This window comes from Mesoplodon bidens (assembly GCF_964165515.1).
Source record: "Mesoplodon bidens genome assembly, chromosome: 13".
Taxonomy (NCBI): domain Eukaryota; kingdom Metazoa; phylum Chordata; class Mammalia; order Artiodactyla; family Ziphiidae; genus Mesoplodon; species Mesoplodon bidens.
This window is the reverse complement of record NC_138169.1, coordinates 73,650,771-73,664,353: the sequence shown is the minus strand read 5'-3', so window position 1 is coordinate 73,664,353 and position 13,583 is coordinate 73,650,771. Positions and strand designations below refer to the sequence as shown.

Genomic DNA, 13,583 nt, shown 5'->3' with positions numbered 1-13,583 from the left:
AGTGAAAACAATAAGAGACGGGAAGAAACAATCAACCTTTTAAAAGAATTTTAGGTCCACAAAAGCTGCCAAGCATAAGTGAAAAACAGGTACCCCTCAATGTCTAGCACAAAGATAATAAATATTCAGTCACTGACAGACTCAAAGAATAAGGAGAAGACGAATTATTTCAAAGTAACGAACACAGTATTACAAACGTCCTCAATAGCCTTGTCAATGAGTTAAAATAGTCACACAACTATATTATCAGACAGGACAGTGTCCTTCAGACATATCACTCACTAACTTCACATACAATTATGCCCTTGAAAAACCTCAACACAACAGGGCAAGTAAGAAAAAGTGGGACATATTAAAATGCCTTAAAGCCCGCCACACCATTTCCTTTAACGAAGCCAGAGACTTCCTTGAGTCTCAGGCTAGTCTACTTAGCATGGCAGATCTCGGCCAAAATCAACTCGCCAACCCTGTTAATTGAGCTGCACATTCAAATCCCTGCACTGGAAAATGTTCCCACAGATCACAGCCCACCTGGCCTCTGGTCCAGAACCTGTGACCAAATGCCCTCTATAATGTGACGGGGTTTCCAGTCACTGACCTGAGTCAGAGGCGCTTTACGATCACATGTGACCCGGCTACCTGCAGCGGAAGGATGAGTAACAGTGAAGTGAGCAGGACAGCTTACATCACTGCAGGTGGTGCTTTTTTAATGTGCTTCTATTCAACTCCATTTACCCCACTGGAATCTATCATCTCTGAGTTTCCACTTAGTCTGAAGTGACACCGCTAACTGCCTCTGGGAGGTGATGCTCTGTCATGTGTCCATGTGCTGTTCCAAAAATTTCCATGGACGTGTCCGTTCTCTAGGAGAAGGAAAATCAACCCTTTGTTTTCAGGGATAATGTCAAATCGGGAGCTGGAATTTTAACCTTTTTCCCCAGTAACTACTTCTAAGATGAATAAGCAGCTCACAACTCTCTCAACAGCTGAGAGTACAGCTGTTGGTTATCTGGAAAGATCTCGTGATTATTTTGGCTGATACTGTTTTGGCGACAACAGTGAAGCAGGAAGGATTTTCTCTACGATCTAGACCTCAGGCCTTTAGAGGAGCCAGAAACAAAGCCAGCCATCTTTGACTCCAGGAGGGCAGCTGGGGGTCTCAGCCAGGCCTGACCCCCAAGTCCTGGCCAGCGGGCAGGATGGCACGGGGAGCTGCCTACCTGTGACTCCATCTACCTGGATACAGAGAAAACCCAGCCAAGGGTGGAGGGCACACAAATATTGACTGTAGGTGAAGGCATGCCAAGTGACCCTCGGTGGAATTCTGAGCCACTGAAAACATAGTTGAGATAGGTTTTGAAAACACCTGGGAACTTGTGCTTCTGGCATCACCGTGAAGGTGAATGAACTCAGATGCCCCCGGGATCCGAGGGGAGAGGCCGGCAGGCAGCCTACGAGCCCACCTGTACAACGAGAAGCCCTGGACGTTGCTAGAGCATTAAATCATCATTAACTCAAAACACACAGGAGGGAAATCACAAGGCGGAACGGACTTCTGCCAAGGTGAGAAGAGTGACAGCTCCTGAAAATCGATTTGGAAACGCCCTCAGAAGTACAGGCTGATGGACCGCCTCGAACGAACTACAAAAAATCAGAACAACCCTCCCGCCCCAGCACAACCTTCATAACCCCCAAAGTCTTATCAACTGCCTCTAAGATGCTGTCAGTAAGTACACAGGGCTCCCCATACCCACCGAACAAACCACTTCAGAATAAAACTCTTATATTCCTCAAGTAACAAATTCCCATCATTCTGTTCCTGCCTTCATTTGATATCTTTAAGTTATAGTCCACGGTGATAAAGAGAATGTCCTAAATGTGGTGTTTTCTAAAATCAACATTTAGTTGCACTACAAGACTCCCCCCACAGGCAAAAAAAAAAAAAGCCTTTTTAAATTAAAAAAAAAACAAACCTGCAACAACTGTACATGAGAGTCATTCCCACTGCTTTTCTCCTGTCTGAATAGAAAGCATTTCCTTTTCCTGTCTTCTTAAAAATTTCACCATCATCTTCCTCAAATTCCCATGGGAATGAAAGTTCACCTCTTCCTCACAAACATTTAGAAAAGGAGGTGGGGAGGGAGGCACTACCACATAAGTCCTTTAAACTCCCTCTTACAGTTTAGTTGCTTGCTTTTTCTTTGATGGGCACCATCTAACTTGAACACATGTAAACAACATACTTCACAATGTGAAATAAAGAATAACTCGGATTTGACTACAGGCTTGGCTCCTTCACCTTGCTGATACCTTTCCGTCGACATTAGGAACACTTTTTTGAACGTAACCTGGCTCGCTAATATAAAGGTGTGACCTGCACTCCAATCCATTTTAGCAACACACAGACATATACTAACTAGTTAACAGTTTATGAATCATCATCAAATGAGACAGTAAAGAAACAAACATCACGTGTTAATCGTAACGCATATCCATACGTATGAGTAGTGAGGGTGGGAAAATGGTAAGAAAACCTAAAAGGAAACCAGTTGAAGATGTTCTGGGCTTAAACTTTTGCTCTGTCCAATCAAAAATAACAATAACAATAATAATAAATGCATTTAGAATAAGTCATGTAAGTCAAACATTAAGGGGAAGAAAGATTTCTATCACTACCAACCAAAGCTTCAGATATAAACCATACATCATTCTCCAAGCAAACCATTTCATGACCTAAGATGTTATTTCATCTGAGGCCAAGTACAGCTGGTGTCTCCCTCTTCTCCAGTGAGACTGTTAAGTCAGAAATACTCAAAGACAGAGATCCAAAACAAAACAGGAAGAAAAACATAACTGTTTCCTCCCCAACCAGTGATTTCTAAATCAGAGAACAACATTCACAGAACTTAAGTGGTCGACATTCTCCATTACTTCCAAAAAGACAACAAGAGTTATCCATTGTACTCTCATCTTCGGAATCAAAAGTGTACGTTTCTCTAAATAGCCAAGACAGAGATAAGGAAGCTGAGAGCAGAGAATCAGGAGAATTCAGACCGCAGTTCTTTTCAAGTTTCATTTGTGGCTGCCATCCTGTCTATGTGTACGGAGAGCAAAGCTGATCAACTACAGCGAACTCTGAACACCAGAAAGAAGTCATTTACAAAGGGAAATCTTGGGCTAGAATAATGCCACCGATACAAAAAGTACTACATCAAAAGCAAACTCTGTGCCAACAGTAGATGTTATGCATTCATATAATAAAAGCAGACAGTGGAGTCTTTGTCCTTACCTATAGCTGTCCTCAAGGCTCATGAAAAGCAAGCCACCTCTCCTGCCGGAAAGCGTCTGGGGGGCTGGCGCTGCAGTCACCGTTGGGGCTCTACCCCCACGACCCTTGGGCTCCCAGCGCCGGCTTCCTTCCCGGCTTTGAAGTACAGCCCACTCACACCTCTGCTGATCCTCGGGAACCACCACCAGCAAAAGTTTTTACACAACTGACGAAGAATGCCCCGAGCTGGCTACTTATAATGATGATTCATTTCAACGACAGCTAGAAAGAAATACTTGTTGGTGGAAAAGGAGTTAAGTCAACTCCACCCCTACCGTAAGGATTAAGTAACTCCACGCAGCTCAGCAATTAGCTTAAACAGCCTCCAGGTGCCCTAACGTGCGGTTCCCCGCAGCGCTGCTTCTCCCAGTGGCAGTTCTCAGTGGGCAGGGAAAGGAGCCCAGGGCTACCAAACAGGATGGGCAATAACCAGCGTGCACACGGTTTCGTGAATAACTGTAACTCGGGCTAGACCGTTTAGAGCTGCTCATTTAAAGCTGTTTCCGAGTTTTCTGGGAAGACAGGCGGTAGAGGTCTGTCCTTCACCTTTTACAGTGAACTCGGCTTCTCTCCAGTTCCTGCGTGGGAGGCTGCACAGCAAGCAGGCTGAGAGCACAACCTGCTGCCAGCCCTACCCTGCCCACCAAGAACTTAAAGTCTTCGTGGGGGAGGGGGGGAAAGCAGGACAGAATAAAGGTAACTATGATGCAAACGACAACACCCAACAGAACTGACAGGCTGGGGGCATTTGGTGTCATGAGACATAGCACCGCTCTGTAAATCCACCTTCTCTGGTGTGCAGGCCCATTTTCAGATGCACTCGCTGGGTGCCCTACGGTATAGGTCAAGGTCAGAGTGAGGTCGTCGGAGCTCACCTGGATACTCTTCAGCACTGTGTCCTCCTTAAGGGGTACAGCTCAGCCACCTGACCACCCTTTACTGAACTCCCGAGGCCAAGTAAGACATGTCTTCTTTCCTTGGCTAGTGACCGGCACAAGTTACACCTCTTGGCTCTTACTTGACGCAAGTCAACTCCCACTCTACAACCCCAGCAGGTGCGGCTGCAACAGGAAGTGCTCCCACTTGTAGCAAAAAAGCTAACCTTCCACATGAACCCACACGTTCCTGGCATGTCAGTTGAGAAACGATAATCTAGACTTTCAAGTTCCCACAGGTATTGGAAGGCTGGGATTCCCAGAGATGCTGGGACAACAAAACAGGTCACCAGGGGAGCCAGTGACCTCTAGTGGCTGGAAGGACCACTGAAGGCTTACTGGAGAAAGTCCACACCTGGTCATCCAGAAACCCTGTCCCCAAACACACCCTCAGAGACGCAGGCCGACAGGTCCAACCATTTTCTGTAGAACTTTCTAAACAACGAGAGAAATACCCCGAGTTTTTAGTACTGAGCAGGTGAGGACACACAAGTGCAAAACAGTGTAATTTCAGAGCAGGAACTCTACCTTCCTTGACCAAAATTAGTATCTAAAATTATAAAATTAAGAGGTTTTACATTCACACACTGACTGGAAGGTTAAAAAAAAAAAAGAAGAACCACAATACAGTATACAAAAATATACCTAAGCAAGCTGAATAACAATTTTCCGGATGCCTTAAAGATAAAAGGCACCTATATTTCCCATGAAATATTACCCAACTGTTACGGGCTGAACCGTCCACCCACAAATTCTTATATTGAAGTCCTAACCCCAGTACCTCAGAATGTGACTATGTTTGGAGGCTCTAAAGAGATAACTGAGCTAAAATGAGGTCATGGGCATGGGTCCTGACCCAGTGTGACTGGTGTCCTTATAACAAAAAACTTGGGCAGAGAGGTACAGCAGGAAGACAACGTGAAGGGACAGGGAAGAGACAAGGCGGCCATCTGCAAGCCAAGGAGAGAGACCTCAGAGCCAACCAACCCTGCTGACACCTTGATCTCAGACTTTCAGCCTCCAGAACAGTGAGACAATAAATTTCTATTGTTTAAAGCCACTCAGTCCGTGGCACTTTGTTATGGCAGCAATCAGCAATGATGATTGCATTCCAAGTATTCATACAAAAAAATGAAGACAGAATTCAGATTTCTGATTAACGACCATTCTCCTTTTAGTGTGTTTACTCCCTCCCCGTCCACAGAGGCTCTGCCTTGAAAAATGCGTAGAAAAACCTTATTCTGGACGAAGGGGGTAAAAAGCCTACACACCCTTCAGACTCCACTCTTGCCTCCTCGATTTACAGTCAGGCTCACCGACGAAGCGGTCTCCATCCACATCTTACTTGTCAGCTTCTGCCCAATCTCCACTGACAACGCAACCAAACCTCGGCAACTACAATCCTAGCACTGAAGTAGGAAAGGCTAACAATGAAGGAAATGCTAGAAGTCTCTTTAGTTCAAGTCCCTCTGTCTACAGAAGGAAGTGAGGACCCAGCCAGAGCAGCACCAGGATCTCGGAATAAACGCTAAAGCAGATTCAACCCAGACGCGCAGTCCTAATCCAGTGTTACTAGCCCTGCTTCTGCTATGCTATTCACCAAGGATAGCCTGAAATGATCAAATCTCTCCAGTCCCACAAAGAAAAACCACTGCTCCACGGAGCAGCTGTAGTAAAGAGGATGCAGACAAGGATGCAGACGCTGGATGACAAGATGGGAGTATGACCAAGGTCAGAGGCTAAGGCTACAGGCTTTCTTAACCTGGGCTCCCCTGACGTTTGGGGTAACTCTCCACTGCAGGAAGCTGCTCTGTGCATCGTAGGATGTTTAACAGCATCCCTGGCCTCTGCACACTAGATGGAAGCTCTCCCCGGTGTGACAGCCAAAAATACCTCTAGACATAGCTAAGTGTGTCCTGGGAGGCAAAGTCATCCCTAGTTGAGAACAGCTGGTTTAAAAGGACAGAACTGGGCTTGCCTGGTGGCACAGTGGTTGAGAGTCCGCCTGCCGATGCAGGGGACACGGGTTCGTGCCCCGGTCCGGGAGGATCCCACATGCCGCGGAGCGGCTGGGCCCGTGAGCCATGGCCGCTGGGCCTGCGCGTCCGGAGCCTGTGCTCCGCAACGGGAGAGGCCACAACAGTGAGAGGCCCGCGTACCACAAAACAAACAAACAAACAAATAAATAAACAAATAAAAATAAATAAAAGGACAGAACTCTGTGCGGAGCGAAGGAGTTGTGGCCTTGGAGAAAGAAGCAGGGGGAAGTAGCATCTGAGGTGATACGGAGGAACAAAAGGACAAGTGCTGCTGTAGACACACCAGGAAAAAGGAAGAGGGAAGGCAGGGTGTAGTATTTCCCCAACTGAGGGTCTTTTTTGTGTTTTATTGTTTTGTTTTTTCCAAAGAAGCAGAAGACTGGGTCATAAGCCGAGGGTAAGGGGATCAGAGATTGAGTTGGGAATATCCAAGTCTGGGACCACCGGAGAGCAGAAAGGGTGCAGACCTGGGCTGAGGCAAGGCTGTCTAAGGGAAGACAATACCATAAACAGAGTGGCCCCAGCAGGCACAAAACTGAAGGCTCCGACGGCAGTCAGAGGATCCAGGAAGAAGGTGTGGAGGCTGGCTGGATGAACGTAACTGGAGCTCCTCAAGGGTTATGGACACAGTGCCGCAGATGTGCTGTAGTTTCCAAGATCACTGTGGTCAGCAGTGGCGCAGAGTAACCCAGCATCAGCTGAAGCTGAAAACAAGGAAACCAGCTAGAATCTGTTGCAATAGAAAGCCTAAAGACGGAGTATCACTGAAAAAGAAATAAAGAGCCTACTGACGATCTAGAGGGCTAAATAAACTCATCCCCTTTGACTTAATTCCAATCCACAGAATCTTTGCCAAGGAAACAATCAGGGGTGTAAGTTGAGCGTCAAGAAGTTCGCTACAAAACTAAAAACACTAAGCAACCTTAATGTCCAACCACAGAGAAAATAAATGACAGATATCTATCTGCTCACGTCCTCAAGGAATATTTTAAGACACGGGAAAACATTCACAGGATAATGTTTAAACATGTGAGCTATAAAACTATATATGACATAGCCCAATTTAGAAACTGTTCATATTTACATGTACACATTTTTAAAGCACCTGAGTCAGTCTCCACCAAAGCAACAGAAGTCATTATGAGATTTCCAAGGTTAACAAAAAATCACGAGAAAATGGGAGTGCAGTCTTGGAGAAGGTGGTGCAACAGAAGGGGTTGGTCAGAGAGGAAAGGAGGGGAACCAGGACCCAAGAAAGACAAGGGTCAAGGGCTACATAAGGTTAAAGGGGAGTGTGCTGAGCAAATCAGGCCTGTCTGGATTTGATGAACAGGAAGGTGCTGGTGGTATCTTAAGACAGATACGTGACTTTCACAGTGTTGGCAGAATGCAGTTAGCAAAGGGAGTGGAAGGGACTGCAGTCTTTCTCGGAATTCCCCACAGTCCTTATTGACAAGGAGAGGCCACGGAAGGCACACCTGTGAATGACCAGCTGTGGGTCTACCAGAAGTCTGCCAAGAGGAAAGGCTGCTTCCATCCCTTGACGTTTATTTTTTTTAATTTAAAATTTGAAATAATGTTAAAACTTCAGGGCAGTTCTTTAATTCTATATTACTTACACAATTAAATGCATAACCTTCATATGGCTCCTAGCACTTCTGATATATTACCCCCAAATTTTGCTCACTATTGCTGACTACACTTAGAAGACTGGGACGGTTGATAAGATGGGATTTTATGAACCACCGCAAAGGGTCACTTTGGATCAGTATGTTCCAATGGAAAGGAGAGGAAATACATAAAAGGTAATTAAATTTTAAGTTCACATAAGCAAAAAGAATTTTAAAAAAGTACGAAGACTGACTTCCTTCAGAACAAGATCTTATTAAGAACAGAAAACCTGAATTTCAGAGTAGCATTCCAAAAACATCAGAGTTTCTATTTTGTTTGCCTTTTGGTTTTAATCTTAGGAGGATCTGTCAATTACTGAGATCATCTAGAGATTTTTTTTTCCCAATAAAAGCCAGTATAAATTTACCCATACTCTGCAGCCTTTGGATATTACTCAGCCATAAAAAGAAACTAAACTGAGTTATTTGTACTGAGGTGGATGTACCTAGAGTCTGTCATACAGAGTGAAGTAAGTCAGAAAGAGAAAAACAAATACCGTATGCCAACACATATATATGGAATCTAAAAAAAAAAAAAGGTTCTGAAGAACCTAGGGGCAGGACAGGAATAAAGATGCAGACGTAGAGAATGGACTTGACACGGGGAGGGGGAAGGGTAAGCTGGGACAAAGTGAGAGAGTGGCACGGACATATATACACTACCACATGTAAAATAGATAGCGAGTGGGAAGCAGCCACATAGCACAGAGAGATCAGCTTGGTGCTTTGTGACCACCTAGAAGAGTGGGATAGGGAGAGTGGGAGGGAGACGCAAAAGGGAAGGGATACGGGGATATATGTATACGTATAGCTGATTCACTTTGTTTTACAGCAGAAACTAACACAACAATGTAAAGCAATTATACTCCAATAAAGATGTTAAAAAAATAAAAACATGCTTCTAAAAATAATATTACAAGTTTTCATAAAATGTTCACTATAAAATATTTGTTAAAAAGCTTCATTCTAAACAATACTACAGCATTATTCCAAATACATAAACTATTTCCATATGCACATATAAATACAGCCAAAGGACTAGAAGGAAATAAAACAAAATGGTAACCAACGATCTCTCTTGGGCTATTCAGATTACAGGTAGATATTGCTTTATACTTCATCTTTTCCAATGTCTAATTCTTTTATAATCAGGGAAAAAAAGAATTATTTAAAAATTGCTAAGAATATACTATCACTCATTTATAAAGAATGAGTAACCAAATGAAGACTCCAAATGCTGGGGGGGGGGGAACACCAAGTTTCTGTTTTGTTGAAATCCAGCTACAGTTAGAAGAGAAACTAGGACACTTGGAGGGGGAGGAATAAATTGAACGAAACAAGGATGACATGACACAGGCAAAAATCTTTACATAACACAGGCAAGGTTTGGTGGTTAAAACACAGTCTTGAATTTCCTCACAAGGTCTTAAATCCTCCTAACCTGGATTAGCCTTTTCTTCCAACGCCTTACAAAAAAAGGATGATGTGGGTTTACATGCTTCACAGGTTAATGCTGTGAAGCAAGCATTAACACAGTTAATTAACCATTAACACAAGCAATCAAGTTGCTAGTGACTTTATCAAAACATCTGAAAAGAAAATTGGCTCATCAAGAAGGGGAAAGGTCTCTTGAATCTTTAAACATCACTCAGTCAACATCATATCCTGCATCTACTCTGCTCAAGGCATTAGCCAGGACCCAGTGATTTGTATCTTCCAAGCATTTTATAACCTGACAGCTTACAGACACAGATGCCCAATTCACGAAGCGCTTGTGGTTCCTAATGTTCATTATTTTAGGGCAGTTACTCAGGAAACCGAACACATTTTCACATGGAAGCAACACCTCATCCTTTGTGATACGGTCCAGGTCCTTTGCTGTAAAGACCATCTAAATGCAAATGACTCCCCCCAAAACCTATGCAACCCTGATCTCTCTCTTGAGCTCCATTCTCATTTACCATCATCTCCTTCACATGTCCACTCGGAGGGCGAAGAGACCTAATGAGCTTCTGATTCAGCCTCCACATCTGTTCCCAGCTAACCCTTCACATCTCGGTGGCCACCATCCAGCCAGCTGATCAAGCCCACACTTCCTTGATTCTCTTCCTCTGTGTGTCCCTCACACACCAGCCCATTGGCAGGCCCTAAGGACGCAATGGCCCCCAAAAATCCCCAAACATCCCCTTCTCTCCATCCTGGGTGTTAGTTACCACCCAGGTGTTCCAGCCATCCTCTCCCACACAGGCTACTGCAACCGCCTGCACACTGGCCTCAAGGGCCACTCTTACCTGCAACAGACAGTCACACCAAGCCACTCCCCTGGCTGTCTGGCAGCTCTCTCTGCTGGCTTTCCACAACCTTAGGCATAAAACGCAAATTCCTCACGGTGGCCCACAAAGCCCTCGAGAGCCATGGCTCCCGCCCGCTCCGTTCCTCTCCGAAGCCCCACCGGCCATATTGCCCTTCCTCAATCTCTGAAAACACTCACTTCCACGTGGGGCCTTGCATCACACTGGCTGTGCCTCTTTCTGAAGGCTCTTCCCCTAGGTGTCCAGGCTGGTCTCATCTTCCGATTAAGGTGAACTGACGGTCTTTATGTTGAAAGAAAAGCATCAGCTGGTGCCACGCCTTGGGACAGCAAACCCGTAATACAAGCCGAAGTACTTAAACCCTAACATTCTGGGATCCAGTAATTCCATTTCCAGGGAGGTATAGAACTTAATCCAGCTGAAAAATCTTTGCACAGATATTCACTGCACCTTTCTTCTTTTATAAGAGAACTGAGAAATTTAAACAGGACAGAAATGATGAAGGTATTGCACGCTGAGAAACTGGAATGTTGTACATACCACATATGGGGATGTTAGGCGACCAAAAAAAGGGCTCTAATGTCTACCTACATTATGATGCTAATTGTGTAAAAATACCCATTCCCTACCAAAAGACAACTAAAAGGAAAATGCCAAAATGTTAAGAGTGATGTCCTTTCTGTTGCTGGTAACTGTTTCCTTCTGATTGCTTTTTTCAGATTGAGGAAAATGTGTATGCGTAACTTTCACAATGATAGGGAGAATACCCCTTATTTTTAACAAAGAAATAATGCTGTATAAACAGTTGTTAGCTTTCCAAGAAACCACAGAAAAGGCATTTAAAAGCACAACGTTAAAATGGAAAGCTTCTATATAAGGTATACAATATTTCAAAAACATGTGTAACATATCACAGATACGGAGTTAAACCCCCTATTCTTCAAAGACTTCTTACAAATCAATGAAAAATTAACAACCTTAAGGAAAAATGGACTAGGACTGCAAATTAGCACTGAATAAAAGAGGAAATACAAACATATGAAGAGATACTCGACCTCACTGATTAAAGACATAAAATATTTCTACCTTCCATATTGGCAAAGATCAAATGGAGTAACACTGAGGATGGGGAAAACTGGTGCTCTCATCAACTACTGGAGCCACAGGGAAACTGGGATAATACTTCGGAGGGCAATTCCTCAATACTGTTGAACGTCATGCTGTATATGTTCATGTCCTTTCATCCAGAAATTCAACGGTAGGGATTTATTTACAGAAACACGCACACATAGATACATCCGTAGACACCACAGAGCTTTTAAAACGTGGTGTTGTATGGCATCGTGGATATACTAACTGGGAAGAAAAAAACATACTGCAATCTGGTATCTCTATCATGATCCCATTTTTTGAAAATAGCAGCAGCTAACTTTGATGCAATTGTTACTACAGGACAGGCACTGCTTTAAGCCCTTTAAGAGCATCACTTATTTTAATCTTAACAATAACCTATGGAGATAGGTACTGGTATTATCCCTGCTCTACAGATGAGAAAACTAAGGCTTAGAGAGATTACATAGAAGTTAGTATCCAGATGGCCCTCTGACCGCACATTCCTACCTCCCCCTCTTCCATCCAGACTAAATACCACAAACACAAAAGTTCTGGGGAAGGAGGAAAGACTGCCATCACTATTTTTTTTTTTCCCCACACCACGTGGCTTGCAGGATACCTTAGTTCCCCGACCAGGGATAGAACCCCAGTCTCCTGCAGTGGAAGCGCAGAGTCCTGACCACTGGACCACCAGGGAATTCCCCCAGAAAGACTATCATCAGTTGAACATAAATGGGATGGGTTGAATGGACAGAAAAACAAAATCAGAGCCACGGAGTGCATAGGAGACAGCCAAACTGATGGAAATATTTCTGGGTGCCAGAAATTCAGGAGTCAGTTGATACAAGGGACTGGAGAGACGCTGGGCAACAATCAGGGTGATTAATCAGGAAACTTGGCTTCCTCTAGCTTCTATGGTCACTGCCTTCTTAATGCAGGTGAAAGCAGGACAGTGGTCCTAAGTCTGGAAAGTGCAGGTAGCTAAAGAGGGCCAGGAAGGCCATGCAGCAGCCATACGTAAGAGGCCACCTGCGGCAGCCCACCAAGTCCTAGCCGGGGCCTCAACCTGACACACACCAGTGCCAGGCTCCTCAGATGCAAACGGGGCCAACAGGACTCACAAATGCCAAGACCAACAGACAACCCAGAATCGTCAAACATGTGAAGAAAACCAGGCCATGAAACACCAGGGGCACGAGCTTGCATAGGGAGCACGCAAACAGAGTCGGAAAAAGAAGAATTTTAAAGATGCATAATGAATATCCTCATAAAATCGGACAGGGCACCGGGGCATCAAAACAAACACAGGCTGGTATGAGGAAGAAAAAGAATTAGAGGTCTAGGAGAAGGAACCAGGATTTTTAACTTCAGACCGCAGTACGGTTCAGCTTGCCCCACAAGGAAAAATATGAAATGTGGTCAACACTTAACCACAGGTGGGATTTTTTCCCTGCTTCCTCCCAACCCACCGTCATCCACACCAACCTCCACTCAGCCCCTCTTGACTTGGAGAAGGAGTGCTTTCAACGGCTTCCCATTCAATGGCCGCATAATATGACATCGTACAAATGTTCCATAAAGCTAGCCATTTTTCAAGCAATGGGCATTTCTGTTTTCAAATCTTGCCACTATCGTGGTACAATAAACAGCCTTTTACATGTGCCTTTGTTTTTTTAATTTTTTTATTTTTAATAATATTTTATTTATTTGGTCGTGGTGGGTGTTAGTTGCGGCTGGCGGGCTCCTTAGTTGAAGCATGTAAACTCTTAGTTGCAGCGTGCATGTGGGATCTAGTTCCCTGACCAGGGATAGAACCCGGGCCCCCTGCATTGGAAGCTCGGAGTCATAACCACTGTGCCACCAGGGAAGTCCCTAGACACTTCTATTTTTAGAAGACAGATAGGTATCCAGGAGAAAGGCTGCTAAGGAGAAATGCTTCATTTCTCCTTAATGTTTGATTTTAATATGCATTACCACTTTACTTTCCAAATAAAGCATGATCATTCACATTTCTGTCACTATTATGAGAATACCACTTCTACTACATCCTTGCTAGCAAGAAGTGTTTCTTCTCTCTCTTTTTTTAAAACCAGTCTGATGAGTTTAAAGTAACTTCTACTGTTGTTTTAATCTGCAGTTCCCTAGCAAATATGGATTGCTTTTCACAGCTTCCTGGCTGTCTGCAG

General features: G+C 44.3%; 1 protein-coding gene across 3 annotated transcripts in view; it reads right to left on the bottom strand.

Annotated features, from left to right (window-relative positions):
• The window catches only part of NEDD4L (NEDD4 like E3 ubiquitin protein ligase), a 350,990-nt gene that overhangs the window by 179,092 nt on the left and 158,315 nt on the right, over positions 1 to 13,583 (bottom strand). Inside the window, exon 1 of one of the 3 annotated variants that reach the window (XM_081253289.1) lies at positions 3,290 to 3,458. The exons of the other annotated variants lie outside the window; for them this stretch is intronic. Within the exon in view, the coding sequence (XP_081109415.1) occupies positions 3,290 to 3,312 (23 nt within the window). The 5' untranslated portion in view covers positions 3,313 to 3,458. Of the gene's footprint in view, positions 1 to 3,289; positions 3,459 to 13,583 lie in introns of those variants that run through there. 3 annotated transcript variants of the gene reach the window in all.